At 35.5% G+C, this 16,978-nt stretch overlaps 1 protein-coding gene across 2 annotated transcripts in view; it reads left to right on the forward strand.

Annotated features, from left to right (window-relative positions):
- ADAMTS3 (ADAM metallopeptidase with thrombospondin type 1 motif 3) overlaps positions 1–16,978 on the forward strand; it is a 277,466-nt gene that overhangs the window by 185,260 nt on the left and 75,228 nt on the right. For both annotated transcript variants that reach the window (XM_077143205.1, XM_077143206.1), the window contains exon 5: positions 2,289–2,488. In XM_077143205.1, coding sequence (XP_076999320.1) covers positions 2,289–2,488 — 200 coding nt within the window. The remainder of the gene's footprint in view (positions 1–2,288; positions 2,489–16,978) is intronic.

The following is a 16,978-nucleotide window of genomic DNA, read 5'->3' on the forward strand; positions in this document are numbered from 1 at the left end:
TCAAGTAAAACGACAATGCTAGGATACGACATGGACAGTTTTTAAAGCCAGGTATATCCAGTTTCAAAGCCCATGTTACTAATCACTTGTCCATTATGCAGTAGACCTGTTGAGGAAAAATTCACGAGTGATGATGTTTTTCAGCCTTAGAACTGTCTGTAATGAATAGTGATATGCATAGGTAAAATGTACCAGAAGCTATCCCACTGCCTTTCCCTGAAATGTTTGACATTGTAAAATTTAGGACTAATGGAACAAAAATATTACACCAGAGGGGAAAATAGAAACAGAGGTATTCATGATTTAATAAAGGCAATGAATGCTTGAAAGACGAAGGTTTCCTTCCTTCATTCCAGGTTCCTCAAAGAGAAATTCTCTCCTCACACCACAAAACCCTCTATCTAAGGAAAGATGCAAAGGTCAAGCCAGAGGTGTGATTGAGCAGAATGAACTGTCTTTCTAAAATGAGTGATCAGCCTTCTTCATTCATGCATCAGACTTAATGATATGATGATATTCCTAGTATGTTTCCATTGGCCGTTGTCTCTAACAATTCTGCCAAAGAGCCATTTTTAGGACTGAGAGCTCATGTATGAATTTCCTATTTGTACCCTAGCTATCACAACATTTCACATTCTCAGGGGTGTGAGAAGACTTGAGGTTGAATAGTAAAGCTGTCTGCAGGTGTAGTCTCTTGCCCTCAATGAGGGATTACAGCTCCTGAAAACAACTTTTGAGGAAAGCTTTCTGTTTGATGTGGATGGTGGTGAGAGCTATTTATGTATTGTGGAACCAATGTGATTCCCCACTGAGGAGAAAATTCCCAGCTAATGAGCTATCAGTTGGGTTTGGGTCAAAATGAATTACAGTATAGTTTTCAAGCCTGAGTAGTCATATTCACAGCTTATACCCATACTCATAGGGAGGGTGTTGGTGTTTCTATATAATTTTTAAAGGTGTAAAGGGTGTGGGTGAGATCTGCACTTCTACTACTTCTAAATTCATGTGAGTAGGCTCGATCATCAATCTCCCTAGTCAAGAGACACCTTTTTTTCCCCTCTCCCCTCAACTTTACTAAAACCACAGAAGGTGGAGAGGAAAATGCCTATTTATTAATGCCAGACACTGAATTTAAACTGTTTACAGGCCCCAGTACAACATTAAATAAACTTCTATATAAAGCATGAGTCAAAAGTGGTCCCGTCAAACTTGTTTGTGTTTTTTTAGACATCAAGTCAGTTTATAAAGTGAAATTCTTTCCTAATTTTATATATTTGAAATGGAAATGAATATATTTTCAATTTTTATACTGGCAGTTTTGAATAATCTCTTTTACTATAGTATCCAAATGATAGATTTTATTTTTAATTCACTAAAACTTTTTCTTCACCAAAAATATAGTAATATGAAAACAGTCTAGGTCTTAGAACCTGAAAATGTCACTGTCTCTCTCTCTCTTTATATAAAGTTATGTCCATTTGGAAGGTAAAAAATTTAAATTCCATAAATTGCATAAAATAAAATTACTTTTTTTCCTCAGATATAAGTAGCTTTATGACTAACTTTTTAATGTGGTGTCTGACAGACTCAGATAGTATATGAAATGAACTGCCATTAGTATATGAAATGAACTGCATTCAAGGTAATGGCTAGTACAAAAGTGGAGCTCTACAATGTTAGGTGTCTTGTATATCTACTTCTTCCCTAGCAGCCTTCACTAACAAATCATCCTCAAAAGAAAGAAAGAAAGACATGGTGATAGATAATCATATTCCTACAGGAAGTTTTGCTGGATTCTATAATTCGACTTTTAAATTGAATTAAGGGTACCAAAAAGAGAGCTATTTGGTTTAGGTGATGCAATTTCTATTCCTCATGATTGTAGTTATTTGAATAAGCCACTGTAAATATGCTGACATGATTTTTATGTTGTAATCTTCATTTATTTAGTAACTACTTAAGTAGCTCATGCTTTTCACTTCCGCTGCCTTTGCTTTGCCCTGGAGGTCCAGCTGGGAGGAAGACTAAACCAGGCTTGCCCGTATGGACTCTTGGGTCTGGCGTGGTGGTGTGGCACTCTGCACAATGGTATGATTTTCCGCTCAGTGTTGCTGGTCTGTGTGGAATTTATATGAAGTCTTTCTCATCATACGTTTAGGGAATAAACGAAAAGTCAGCATCTCAGTGTCATCATAGCGACAGGTACCCTGGAGATTCTTTTGTGAAACAAGTTATACTAAGGCCCATTGGGGAGACCTAAAGCCTGAGTTCCTTTTGTTTCTTTGCAGAGCCGGACCTGGAAGGCCTGGATGATCTCGGCACCGTTTACAGCGACGTGGAGCGGCAGCTGAATGGAACCACGAGGCGCCGCAGACACGCGGGGGAAAACGATTACAACATCGAGGTGCTGCTGGGCGTGGATGACTCGGTGGTCCGTTTCCATGGCAGAGAGCACGTCCAGAACTACCTCCTCACCCTGATGAACATCGTGAGTGCTGATTTCTTTTTGAATTTTTCTATCTTTTAATGCAGTTTTCCTGCATTTGTAGTGTCTTTTGAAAACTGTGTAATATCTTCCGTTACTGTGCTCCAGACCCCAGAACTGCATTCATAGTGAATTATATTCACCGTGAGAAGCTAAAAAAAAGTTGTGTACTATTATGCTATTAGATTTTAGAAAAGGGAGAAATCACAATAGTCGCTCAAGTCTTGAAAAGAGTATTAAATTGGGTCTTGGGAAGTCAAGGCTTGAGTCCTAAATCTGTTACTGGTTGGCTCTGTGTCCATAAATCGGTTCTTCCTGGGGCTTAGTTTCCACGTTTATAAAATTGAAAGGCTCAAGAAGAAGTTCATTAGTTCGGTATTTCATCAGGAAGCTGGGAGTTGAACTGGGCCTTTAAGGATTTACTTTTTCTGTTGTGTCTTTGTTTTGTTTTGTTCATTAGTTTTTGTTTTTTGAAGAGCATATGAAAATGTAAAGGATCTCTAGTATAATCAGAAAGTATATATATATATAGCATTCACCAGATAGTAACTGGTTTGAAGAATGTCAAAGAATAAACAGAGGTCTTCAGTTTTAGGTTTTAGAGCAGTCAAAAAGACTTTTTTTTTTAGGCCCGTTAAAAAGGTTAGGTATCAGTCTGTGACTTGGTCTACAATATCAGAAAATTTTCTGAAGTTATTAGAGCATGAGAGAATTAAGCCACAGAAGAGGAACTAAATTTTAAAGCTTAAATTCATTGCATCTGTGGTAATTAATGTAGGTATGGGTTTGGGGAAGAAATATTAATACTGTTCCCTTTCCATTTCCAACTTGATAAACAAAGCAAAGATGGGCATAGTGATCAGACAGATAGAGAATAAAAGTGTTTTATTATTGATGAGAGCTGAATTGCATATGAAAATATATAGCCACAAAGGCTTTCCTTCTTCTAAATCACTGGCTCTCAACTGACGACAGTTTTCCCCACCCTCCACCCCTGCCCTCCACCCTGACATTTGGCAATGTCTGGAGAAATATTTGGTTGTCACAGTTGTGAGGGTGGGGCTTCTGGCACTAGATAGGCAGGGGTGCTGCTAAATATGGTTCAGCAACATACAGGACAGTCCTACAAGCTGTCCTGAATGATGTTGTATGATCATTATGAATTATGCAGCTCAAAATGTCAATAGTGCTGAAGTTTAGAAACCTTGTTTTAAATTAGACAAGTCATACCCCACCCCCATTCCTCATCACTGTATAAATTCAAGTTTTCTCTATAGGGGCAGGCACATAGTTTTAAGTATAGCAGTCAGAGACAAATTCTTTCCTCTCTCCCTCCTCCCCATTGCCCCACTGTGAGGTAGACGTTCCAAAATATATTGAGCTGACCATGTTCACTACCTTCTCTCAAATTCATCAGTCTGATAAGAGTGAAATGCAAGAAAAGATGCCAGCAATGATTTTCCAATGAAACTATCTCATGGAATTTTGAGGCCAGGAAAATTAAGGTTTTCCTCCAACAATGGATGAATAAGTATCATCTCCAATACTAGCAAATGTTTTATGGTTTCCTGTGGTTATTTAAGTCATGCCTCACAAAACTTGATGCCAACACAGACAAAGAGGCTTTTCAGGTCAGGCAACTTCAGCTTTAAACTGTGGAAGGAAACCAACAATAAAGAAGTTCTCTTTGCATTGAGTTTAGAAGAAAGGTATCACTAGGGTAGAGGAAAGAGAATGATTTTCTTTAATCTCATTTGACATCTTTGCCTTAGATGATTAGTCAACAAATAGGTTCTTTACCTGGCTGTCAATTTAATTTCCTTTTAGGTCTAAGTGATTTGATTCCAGGTGCTCTTCTAATTTAAACTGAATTCATTTTTAAAGAGAGACTTATTTTTCTTATCTCACACTTTCTTATTTCAAAGAGATTTCTTAAATTATTAAATATTAAACATATATATACTGAAAGAATGGATAAATGAACAATTGAGTACAAATGATATAGGACTATTGATAAATAATATAGGACTAGATTATGAACAATCTTAGGCAGAAATTTTGAGCTTGAAATCAGAGGAAATAAATGACAAATGAAGGCTTTTAGTCAGCTTAATGATATAATGAAAACATTGTTTAAGAAATAAATTACTATTTATCAGGTGTCATACAAATGTTTCAACTACCTTCCAAGATAGGAATTATTATTGCCATTTTTTTCTAGAGGAAACAGCCTTTTAAAAGTTAATACATTTGAAGTGGATTTTTTGGAAATTATTTTTAAAACAGTTTAAATAATGATAGTGTGGTGATGGTAATCATTAAAAGAAGACAAAGTTATTGGGGGAGAAGCCACCTGGTTTAGTTAATTCAAGTTATATTTAATTGTAACTCATATCACTTATAGCTTAAATGTAATTAAGATAAACACTTAAGTACATTATCTTACATTTCAAAAGTAATATCAAATAGTTTGGTTTATCTACTACTATAAATTAGCTATGCTAATTGGCCACAGTTTTGATGCAATATATTACATTTATTTCAAGGCATTATTGCCTAATGATATTCATGACTGTGCCTATGAATGCAGTAAAGTACTATAGATGACATGCCATACGAATCTGGAGGTTTGACATGGGAAAGACAGCTCACTAAGTTAGCATGTTTTTCTGGGGGATTCAAGGGACAAGTTCAGTCTGAAAAGCCTTTTAAATGATTTTGATATGCCTGCTACCTCTCGCCCAGCTTCTTTGTGAATCAGTGAAAGAGAGCATAGTCAAAGCTTCCAGCTCCTTTTATTTTTAAACTCTTCCTGTTTCATAGATATTGGATTTTCTCTAAGCCTCACTTCGAGAGAAGTGAAAAAATAAAGACAAAAGATATAAATCCATTCTAGAAATTCTAAAGCAATATAACTAGTGCCTATTCTTAGATTTTAATAAGTTTTTCATGTTGCAATAAGAGTTATGTGATGTGTGTTTAAGCCTTTGATGAATCCTATGTTGTACCTCCCTATTTTACTAAGAAATGTTCAGTTTTATTGTTTTTTAAATATGGCTAACTTTCTAGGAAAGTAGTTCTCAGCATGGGGCATATTTCATTTTACAAGTATTGATCCATTGCCTACTATGTGCCAAACCTATTTTAGTCATCAGAAATATACCAATAAATACAGCAGAGAATTTTCTCCCCTCTTGAGGCTTGATGGAGGAGACAGGAAAAGGTCAAATAAAGAAATAAATATATAATTTTAAGTGGTATGTTAGAGTTCTTTAGAGAAACAGAACCAACATGAGAGGTCTGTAAATATGAGATTTATAAAGGTGTCTCATGCCACCCTGGAAATGGAAGAGCCCAAAGCTTTCAACTGATTGAATTATCTCATTGTGGGAGACATGCCTTAGTTCATCACAGATGTTATCAGCCACAAATGCAATCAATTGACTGATGACTTAATACACCAGTCTTCCGGTTTATCAATCAGCCATGACATATCCTTGCAGCAATGGCCATGCCAGTGCTTGCTTGATCAGACAACTGGGCATAATCATTTGGCCACGTTGACACCAGAACCTAACCATCACAGGTAGTAATAACTGTTAAGAAGAAAAATAAATCAAACTGAGGGGTGGAGTCAATCAATGGAAGGGCTATTTTGGATAGGGTGTTAGGAAAGGAATCTCTGAGGCAACCTTTCGGTATACCTATAGAAATTCTGTGAGGGAGAGAGCTAGGAAAATTACTGGGAAAAAAGTAATTTGTGATAGAACATAAATTGCAAAAGTACCGAGGCAAAAAAGTACTACTGAATCAGGCCTAACAATTATTGTTTTTTTAAGCAGGTTGGTGACTTTGAGGAACACCCCTAGTTAAATGTCACTAGTAGGACAGTAAAGGGAACCAGCTTAGAGGAGAGAATAGGAATAAACATCTGAAAGTGAAGAGATAGAAATGGAAATTTTTTTAGACTGAAAATATAAGTAATTGGATTATCCTGGAAATTTCTCTTTCAAACTTCTCTTTGAATCTTGATATTCAGACACTGTTGGAATAAAAATGTTATCATGTGAACCACCATGAAGCTCAGCTTACTGAAGTCTGACATTTGAGCATTCCAGGACCCTCAGAACTTTTTCTTGATATGCCTTTTTTTTTTAAGACTTGTTAGCTTATTAATTACTACCTCTTGGGCTAAACAATTATACTGTTTCCTTTTTTGACCATATATTTTAATTGCTACAGCGAAAAAATGTACATACTGCTGAAAGGCAAACCCAAGAAATGAAAAGTATAGTGATACCGGGTCATATTCTTTCATCATTTTCTCTTAATTGAATATGAAAAAGAATGATTTGTAAAAGGAGGAATTATCCTAGAGAGATTTAGGATATCCCCAGCTTTTAATGATTAAAGGTAAAGTCGAAGGTCACTTAAAAATCAAGAGAAAAGGAGGTAGAATTTCAAAGGATAATTTCATCATGGGAAATTTTTAACTTTCAAGACCAAAATTTTACAATGCAAGTGGGATTCATGAATTTCCTACTGAAGGAGCCAATTTAGTGAGATTTATTTCAATCAGTGACTCAGTTAGCTTATATGTTTGGCTTCTCTGCCATTTTTTTGCCAGAGATATTTCAGGTAAAAGTTAACATTTGTATGTTCTAACATAGAATCATAATGTACCTTAGAATTTAAGAAGGAACTGTAAATGTGATTCTCTCTAATATTCTCTGTGGAGATATGGAAATTGAGGACTAATGTTGGGTTACTTACCCAGTGTCAAGAATCTGGTTAATGCAGGACAATGCTAGTCTTCTCTGGTTCCTATTTTAATTCCACTTTTCTTTAACTTCTATTAATAGTCATTAGTACCTGGTTTAAAAAATATATATTTGAAGGAGGCAGAATGCTATGAACTAAGGAATATTTGCATGTATTAATACTTTCCCTTGGCCACTTAAACAGTGGGCTACAATGGAAACCATTTTGTAATATCATAGTGATTTGCAAGCAGAAGGAATAGATAGGAATGTCAAACACTGCTGACATTTCAATATATTGATATATATATATGTATATATGTATATTTTAATCATTTAGCCTTCTTCTGAATGATCTACCCAAGCCTCAAAACTCTAAACAATCAAAATAATTTTTAGGAGTCAGAATATATGTATACTAGTTAAAAACATTGGTCTTGAACCTTTTTAGGGTCATGTTTTTATTTATGAATTTGATGAAAACCATGAAATGGTATTTACATACAAAATAGCGCATACCATCTCAGAAATTAAAAGCCCACTTGAAATTTATTTAAGCCCACAAACTTAAGAACCTTTGATGTAAAGTCAACTAACAGAAATCCCAGTGGCCAAATCTGGAATAATATGACCAATAGAAAATTATAGTAATGGATTATAAACCATTGGAAAAAAGAAGTGCTCATGAGTTCATACCTATATAAATAAAATAATTGACTATATAAGTAAATGAGAAAGAAGGAAATTTCTTCCTTTCTCTAGAATTGCAGTTAATAAATGTAGATAGAATGATGGAAGTAGAAATTTGTTAATTGGCAAACATTAGAGCAGTAATTCTTGCAGGCAAATAATAAAATCAGTAATCAAAAGTATGATGAGAAACAGAGTACATGCATGGTTTCAAAGTATATCCCCCCAAAGAATTTATTAAACAGAAAGTGAAAACTGGTAACTCTACCTTGATGAAACCTGGCAGACAGGTCATCAAATGTTTAAAGGTAATCTTACCTTTGAATAAGGCATATCAACATCTCACGCCTCCAGATATAGTCCTCTGAAAGATATGACATTTCTGTGACAATCTTGCTAAAATGCATAATATGAATTTTATCATGAGTTACCATCAGACAAAAGCAAATTCACAGGTATTCTATGAAATAAATAGATAGTACCCTTCAAAAGTGTCAAGGTCATGAAAGTAAAAAGAAACTGATGTACTGTCCCATATCAAAGGATAACAGGAAGGTATGTCAACTGGATGCAACAGATTGGCTCCTGGACCAGGTAAAGAATATTAGTGGGACAATTGACAAAATTTTAATAGGGTCTCTAGATTAGTCTAATCATATAGGATCAATGTTAATTATCTGGCTTTGATAAAAAAATGTACTGTGATTATAAAAGATGTTAGCATTTTGAGAAGCGGGGGGAAAGTATATGGAAATTGTTGGTATAATTTTTGCCCCTTTTTTGTAAGTCTGAAATTATTTCAGTGGCAAAATTTAGAAATAAAAATAAATAAAAAGAATCCTGTATTTGGGGTTTTCCTTTGTTTCATTTATTTTGCTTTTTAACCTTTAAAAGTTATAGTATACATTGGTATATTTTTTGAAGGCTTCTGTATGGGTAGAAATAAGTAATCAGAGAAAGTGAGTTCTGTGTTTTTGCTAATCTGACCATGAGGAAATATGTAATTGGTATGTGATTTAATAGTAAATTAAGTTGATATTGAAAAATATAGAACATTACATCTTAAACTTTTATTAAGCTCCAACTTATAGTTGAATATACATTTTTAAGTGCACAGTTGGATGGAGTTTAATTTAAAATAATATTTTTATTTTAGTCCCATTCTCTTTCAGATACCTTAAGTTTACAGCAAACAAATGAGTCTTACCTTTCTGTCCTGTCCTTTCCTTTCTTAGTAGATGCCCTTTTTATGCATGCTGGTGCTCAATCCATAAACCTTTATTTATCATAGAAATGTGTTTCTCCCTCGGGGTCATACATTCTACTAGGGGAAATGAGGTCTACAAATAAATATGTATAATGCAATCTTGAAAATGATACTTGACTGGAAAGAAGTATAGATGGGTTGCTATGGGGAAAAGGGATTAAAGATATCTTTGAAGTCAGGAAATCAGAAAGGATATGAAGAAGAAGTTTACTTGAATTTGGCCTTAAATATTAGATAGCAGTTAGATCTTTGGATATGGATGACAGGAAATTCCAGGCAAAGTAGATAGTTGAATAAATCTCCAAACAGATGCTTAGTATATATTTGAAGTTGACAATATGTAGGCAGCATGAATGAAATTAATTGAAAATAAGAAATGCAGATAGTAAGTACAGCTCTCCAGAGAGGGTTTCCTGTTTGTGGGTGTAGTGGTATTTAGTTTTGTTTTAAAAACAAGTTAGTGAGCCCAAATTGAACAGGTATTTAGTATATTTAAGACATTGGGATGATGCGAAGAAGAATGACATGTCCTCTTCCCCTAACAAGATTAAAACCTTGCTGAGAAAAATGTTATAAGCAGCTATACATGTTTTATAAGTATGATAAAAATAGCTGTAAGAACAATACAATTGACCTGTATATAGTACGATAAACTATAAGAATGACAGCTATAAAGAGTTGAGAAAGCATGAAAAGGTATTAATTCTTACCTGAAAGTTGCAATGAAGACTTGACCAAGAAATTGACAAGTGACAGGGCTTTGTAGGGTGAATCAATTTTCTAGTCATAACAAAACAAGAAAGCTTTTCAGATAGTAAAGTAACAGATACATGAAAGCACACAGTGTGTAAAGGGAACAATGAGTAAACCCATGTGGCTGAAGTAGAATTTTCATGATAATAATGATATGTAAAATTTATTGGGAGATTGCTGTGTATAAGCACTTTTACAGTTTAATTCATTCCATCCTCACATACAACCTAATGAGGAGAGTTAAGTTCCTAGAGGATAAATGACTTGCCTTAGCTCACAACTTGTGAGATAACATATATAAACTTATAGACTCAGACTTTGTAACACTTCTCCTAACTGCTGTTTTGCAGGGCTTCCTGGTGGAGAGGGAGAGGAAAGGGGAAGTGAGATGATTTAATGGTAGGCTGGGAACAGATTATAGAAGGCCTTAAAGGTTAGAGAAGTATTAATTGTTCTAATATTAATTAAAATTAAACCACCCAACTTGCTTCTGGTTAGCAATTCATAAAGTAGATTCTGTATTGATTTGTTTGATCATCAATATGTTACTGTCAGGATATATTGGGACTGCTAGGAAAAAAAATATCAGACTAACATTCAGTAAAAATAAATCTGTTTATTTATTAAACATTTATTGAAATAATCAATACAAAGATCCTTTTTCTTACAAGGCTTGTAATTTAAAAGAGAAATCAAGGATCCTGGATGTGCTGGTTTGAAATGATGTATGTACCCAAGAAAAGCCATGTTTTAATCCTAATCCCATTTTGTAAAGGCAGCCATCTCCCTGGAGATGTGATTTAATCAAGAGTGGTTGTGAAACTGGATTAAGTGGAGGCATGTCTCCACCTATTTGGGTGGGTCTTGATTAGTTTCTGAAGTCCTACAAAAGAGGAAACATTTTGGAGAATGAGAGAGATTCAGAGAGAGCAGAGAAGAACAGCATAGCCAGGAGAAGCAGAGTCCATCAGCCAGTGCTTTGAAGATGAGGAAGGAAAACATCTCCCAGGGAGCTTTGTGAGAGAAAACCAGGAGAGAAAGCTAGCAGACGATGCCATGTTCACCACATGCCTTTCCAGATGAGAGAGAAAAACCTTGACTCTGTTCGCCATGTACCTTCTCACTTGAGAGAGAGATCCTGAACTTCATTGGCCTTCTTGAACCAAGGTGTCTTTCCCTGGATGCCTTAGATTGGACATTTCTATAGACTTGCTTTAATTGGAACATTTTCTCGGCCTTAGAACTGTAAACTTGCAATGTATTAAATTCTCCTTTTTAAGAGCCATTCTGTTTCCGGTATATTGCATTCTGGCAGCTAGCAAACTAGAACACTGGACTTTTACATTTGGAAGGACCTTAAGAATCATTTTAATGTAATGCCCTTACTTTATAGATGAGTAGATAACAGCACACAGATTTTATTCTATTTTGGTATGAGTGGCTCTTGTTGAACAGAGGAAATAAGATACATCAGTCTCAGTAAAGCTTATCTTTTCAAAATTTCTGTAATGATCAAAACCAAGGCAATGTTTTGGTGGCAGTTATAATCTACCTTCATGTTTGTTCTTTGGCCTATCCAAAATAATCTCTTTTCCTGTGTTCCTGCTTCCTCCTACCTCTCCATTTCTATTGTTTCTAGTGAAACTTCATTTATCAAAATCCAGATCAATTATTGTCTCCTATGAACACTTAACAATTTATCCCCTCCATAAAAAATTTGCTAATTCCTTGAAAGGAGTTCTTGAACATGATGCTTATTCCTTGAGTGGTATTCCTGTATTTATTAAGCATCATATTTACAACATTCGAACAGTGTCTGCCACATAGCCACATAGTGCACACTCCATAAAATGTTAATTAAATCAGTATTTTACCAAATGTCTGTTTCAATGCTATTTACTAGAAATACAATAATAAGCACAAAAGACATGTTTCCTAAGTCTCACAGAAATCACAGACTGGTCAGGAAATCAAATAAATGTATCTTAGGTTATGATGAGATCTGTTTAGGAAATCAAGAATTTGCTGGGAAACAGAATAACAAGGCAAGTAGGTGATAGGTATATATCTATATGTGTGGATGTGATGATCGAGAAAATATTCTCTCAAGAAGTAATGGTATAATTCAGACTTGAAGTAAAATGAAGAGTCAACCACAATATCAATGTTTTAGAAACTGAAACAAAGCCATTGTGGCTGGAGACTAGTGAGGAAGGAGCCAGGCATTTCTTAGAGAAGAAGGCAAGCACATGCGTGGGAGGACCTGAATTCTATTTAAAGTGAAATGGGCAAGTAGAACATATGGAATAAAAATAAATAATAGGGGGAACAAATGTTAAAATTAAAAAAAAAATAAAGTGCAATGGAAGGACAATTAAGGTCAATTCCTGCTAGTAGCTACTTTTTAAGGAATCAACTGAAGAGGCCTAGAAATGATGAAGACAGCCCAGTTGGAAGTCAGCTGCAGAAGTCTGCATCAGAGTTAATGGGTTATTAAACAATTTTGATTTCAGAAATGGTGGAAAATTTATGATAGAGTCAAAAGGACTTGCTGGCAGATAGGTTCGGGTGCTGAGGGAAAGGGATGAATTCACCTTGAGCCAATTTTCCTGGCTTTAATACTTGGCTAAATGACTGTGCCATTGGGGTGGTCTGTGAAAAAAAAAAGGATTTTATGGAATCAAGGTGAGTGATAAAACCTGTGAAGGTGTTTGAACTTCTCTAGTTTCAGGTCTAGGTTCAGAGGAAACCTTTAATGTTAAGGATGAAGGCTTATACTACTGTAAACTAACATTTTGCGCTGTTCCTGGTTCTGTGCTAAATACTTTACATAGATAACTTCATATCGCAAACCCTGAAATATGATCATTGATAGTAACAGCTTAAGATGAGGGAAAATGAGATTTTGAGAAGCTAAGTGGCTTTCCTAGGCTTGCACAGCTAATAGGTTTGTAGGGGCAGGACTTGATCCCAGACAGATCGCCCTGTCTGCAGAGCCCATGTTCTTCCTCTTTGAGCTCTATAGCCTGCTGTTACAAAATTGGGAAATTTAACATACCCTTTTCTGAATAGAATGCTGATGTCTTTCTTTTACCTGCTTCTGTACTTTATTATACCATTAAAATAATTAAAATGAGAATTCAGTGACTTGCCTGATTGAATCAAAGCAGTTAGCAATCCTTTTTATTACTCTAAGAAGGCAATAAGGCAAATTTTCTGGTTAAGAGGGTGGTTTGTTTTCTTTCAAAGTGTTAGATGTTCCCTGCCAGCATCATTCTGTTATCTGTGGCAGGTATCCTTGTTTTGCTGAGATGTATGAATATCTGTGAAGCTATTTTCTGGGTCTGTTGTACTTCTTAACATATTCAGTGCTGTGCAGAGAATTGAGGCTGTTTCTTAACCTCAGGATTTACTATGTGAAAAGAAAATAATTCACTTTAAAGGATGCTTTCTAATCTTACAAAAAAAACTTGGACTTCCAGGTAATCATTAATAATTAAGAGCAAATTCAGTAATTTTTTTTATTCATCTAAATTGGTTTCCTATGATGGACAGTGAACTAATAACAGCAGAAATGTGTTATCTAGACACAGTAGGCTTCCACCTAGTATTTTGAAAATAAAATATAAACTTCTCAAAAGTACTCTGTTCCTAAAAAAGCGTTAATGGACTTATTGTAGGGTTACCAATATGTATGATTATATTTGCTTAATAGTAGTTAAATCTCTACACTGCTTTTGATTTTTTAGCTAGTGTTCTTGGAAATATTGAATGTGAATATAAGGCAAATTTATCTTGAGAGTATACGGATTTAAGCAAACTAGGCAAATCAGTAAACAGTTTTCTATTTTGGTCCAGTACTTATAATCTACTTTTTACATGTTAACTCACATTGATCTTCTAGGTATTTATTCACCTAGCATTTAAATTTAATAAAATTTAGCTCCTTTCCATGGAAAACCTAATGGAGTTTTTCCAGGTGAGGCGAACATATAGATAAGTAATAATAATAAATATGATAGTGGCTTTAAAACATTCAGCCACAAAGTTCTATGGAAATGTAAATTGAATAATAGGGGATGTGGCTTGGCAAATACTGAGCGTTAAGCACATGAAGAAGCTTTTACAGAGGATGTATTATTTGCCTTGGACTTCGGAGAATGAATTGGCATTTCCCTGCTAGATAAGAGAAGATGGCTCTTGAAAAACAGGGAAACAGGTTGTAACAAGATAGTGAATGTATTACCTCATGCTATCTGTAGGGCCGCTGAAGGTTTCCTGTTTGGTGAGATTGAAAGGTATTTAGGGGAAATGGCAGAAGATGAGGCTGGATAGAGAAGCTGGGCTAACTTAAGAAAATAGTGAAGGGGCTAATAAAAAGCCATTGAGGGTTTTTAAGATTAGTACCTTGATCAGATTTCTTTTAGAAAGAGAAATCTGGATGCATTAGAATGGTTTGTAAGAAAGAGGCACTGTCAGGCACTGTGCTAGGAACATAGACACATAGTATGTAAGTGCCAGAAGTTGGGAATGACCCACTATCTCTCTGGCTCCAAACTCCTTGTGGTTTATGCTATATTTCCCTGCCTCAACAGTTGCCAAACTTCCCCAATGTAGATTGAACATGCCAATTCACAGACACAGATTAGAATCATCACAAGTTGGTTCAGCCACTCCTTATATAAACATGCATATCTTCGCTAGAACATCATGAACCTGACATTCTAGAAGATGTTAAATTAACATAACACAATATCCACACAATGTTGCTGCCTCAGAGGTCCCTTTGATTTTTACTGAAACATTTCAATTTCCTCTCCTCTTTGACTACTTTTTTGTTACTGGTATCAAACTTACCTTTTCATTCCCAGGATAACTCCTATCTTTATTTTTCTCAGGATCCTAAATCATAAAAAAGTTTTTCAGCTTGCTGAGAAAGTCATCTCTCTAATTCTTGAAGGAAGGAAATTAAGTCTACCTGGACTTTTGTTATGCTTCCATTCCTCCAAAGACCAGAAGAGTTTGTGAGGCCTTCCTGCTAAATTGACATTCCTTGGTCCTTTTATGCTTGAAGGAGGTAAAAGCACAGTTCACATAAAAAGGATAGATTCACATTTATCTAAAACACCATCTGACCCTTAAAATCTCTGCAGAATTAGTGAAATGGGCATTATGTCAAGGGTCCAAAGGCCATTCTAAAGGTCAGTGCTTAGCTGGAAGGACTCACAGAACTCACAAAAGCTGTTATACTCACAGTTTCAATTTATTACAGCAAAACTATACTGATGAAAAAGTTGGAGATGGTAGCAGAATATTGTAAATGTAATTAATGCAGTTGAACTATACACTTGAAAGTGATCAAAATGGAAAATTTTTCGTTGTCCATGTGTTTACTACAATAAAAATTTCAATAAACGAAGAATGCATCCTAAAATATGCTAAGGAAAATGACACATAGACAAATGCATCCTAAAATATGCTAGGGAAAATGACACATAGACAAGAGTAGAGAAGAAATCATGTGCAAGCTTCTAGTTGTCCTTTCCCAGTGGAGTCACATTTAAATCACAATGAGGACCATGGTTAATTCTGCCAGTATTGATGCGTGCCAACACGTATGAAGTTATTTCCAACCAGGGAAGATCACCCAAGGTTTGAAGTCCAGGGTTTTATAAGGATTAGCCATAGAAACATTGAGCGTCCAGGTGCCTGTTCTTAGCTACTTGTTCTCCAGTACTCTCAGAGATCAAGCTGGTACAGCATGGCCTAGTGCCTCCAGGGAACAAAAAGAGGGTTTCACCATAAATTACATTGCTAGCGTAAACTATCTGACATTGCCCAAGACCCCAGGTCTACAAACATATTCTTATCAGGTTCTTATTAGATATGCCAAAAGCTCAGAGTTATTTCCCAGAGCTGGCCAGAAAACAGTCCACTCTTAGGAATGGGCAGGGTTTGAGCACCTCAAACCAGCTGAATTAACTCTTTACTTCACAGACCCACATTATCCAAATTATAGCACTAGCCAAAGTTTTAACATAGTACACAGTCAAGTGATTTGGATGGGTGCTGTGCTGCTGGGTGTGTAGGCACTTGGGAGGATGCAGGTCTGAGACAGTCCACGGGATTTGGTAATAGATTGACATAAATATTCAAAAAAAGTAGAAGGAATCAAAAATGATGTATTCTTTAGACTAAACGTTCTGAAGAGAAGAAAGTGTTTTAGGAAAAGGACAGTTGTACCGTGTATCTATTTAGCTAATATCCAAATAGTTCTATAACTAGACTTGAACAGATAGCTCTGGAGCAGAAAAGAGGTGATTCAGTGTTATTTATGTGTATGTTTATATGTATGAACACTTGGAACTCATCAGCCTATGTATACTGGTTAAAGAAACAGCAATGAATGAAATAGTGCAGGGAAATGTGAGAAGAAAGGTGAAAACAAAATCTTGAGAAATGCTGACATTTATGGCCTGAGCAAACAAAGAGGAACCAATATTACTTAGAAAAATATGAGCAGTGTCATTGAAGAATAGAGTGGTAAACTACCAAGTACTACAAAGCATTGTAGGTGGATTATTTTTTTCAAGATGAAAGAAGTTAAACATGTTAATGAAGGAGGAAGAGGATGTCTAAGAAAAGAAGAGGTTGAATAAGGAAAAAGGAGTTGATTTGGGAGAGTTAATGTCCCTTAAGAAGAAGGAAAGAGGGGCTTGGAAAAAATAGACTCGGCACTTCCACTACGACAGAAAAGACAAAGACAACCAAGATAGAGAAAATGGATCACACACTGGAATCACTTGGACTTATTTGAATTTTCGCTCTCCTATTTGTGAGAAAAGTATATCTTCTTTGAGTCTGTCTATAATGCACTGATAAAGGTGTTTTACTGTAGAGTTTTGAGCTTTCAGGAAAATGTATGTTGAGCTTTTGCACTTGGATCTTTCCTTTGCCTAGCGTTCCTTTCTCAAGTCGTCCCGTGACCATATCCTTCCTGTTTTAGGGTGATCTTCCCTGATT

Source organism: Tamandua tetradactyla, chromosome 24, assembly GCF_023851605.1.
Source record: "Tamandua tetradactyla isolate mTamTet1 chromosome 24, mTamTet1.pri, whole genome shotgun sequence".
Taxonomy (NCBI): domain Eukaryota; kingdom Metazoa; phylum Chordata; class Mammalia; order Pilosa; family Myrmecophagidae; genus Tamandua; species Tamandua tetradactyla.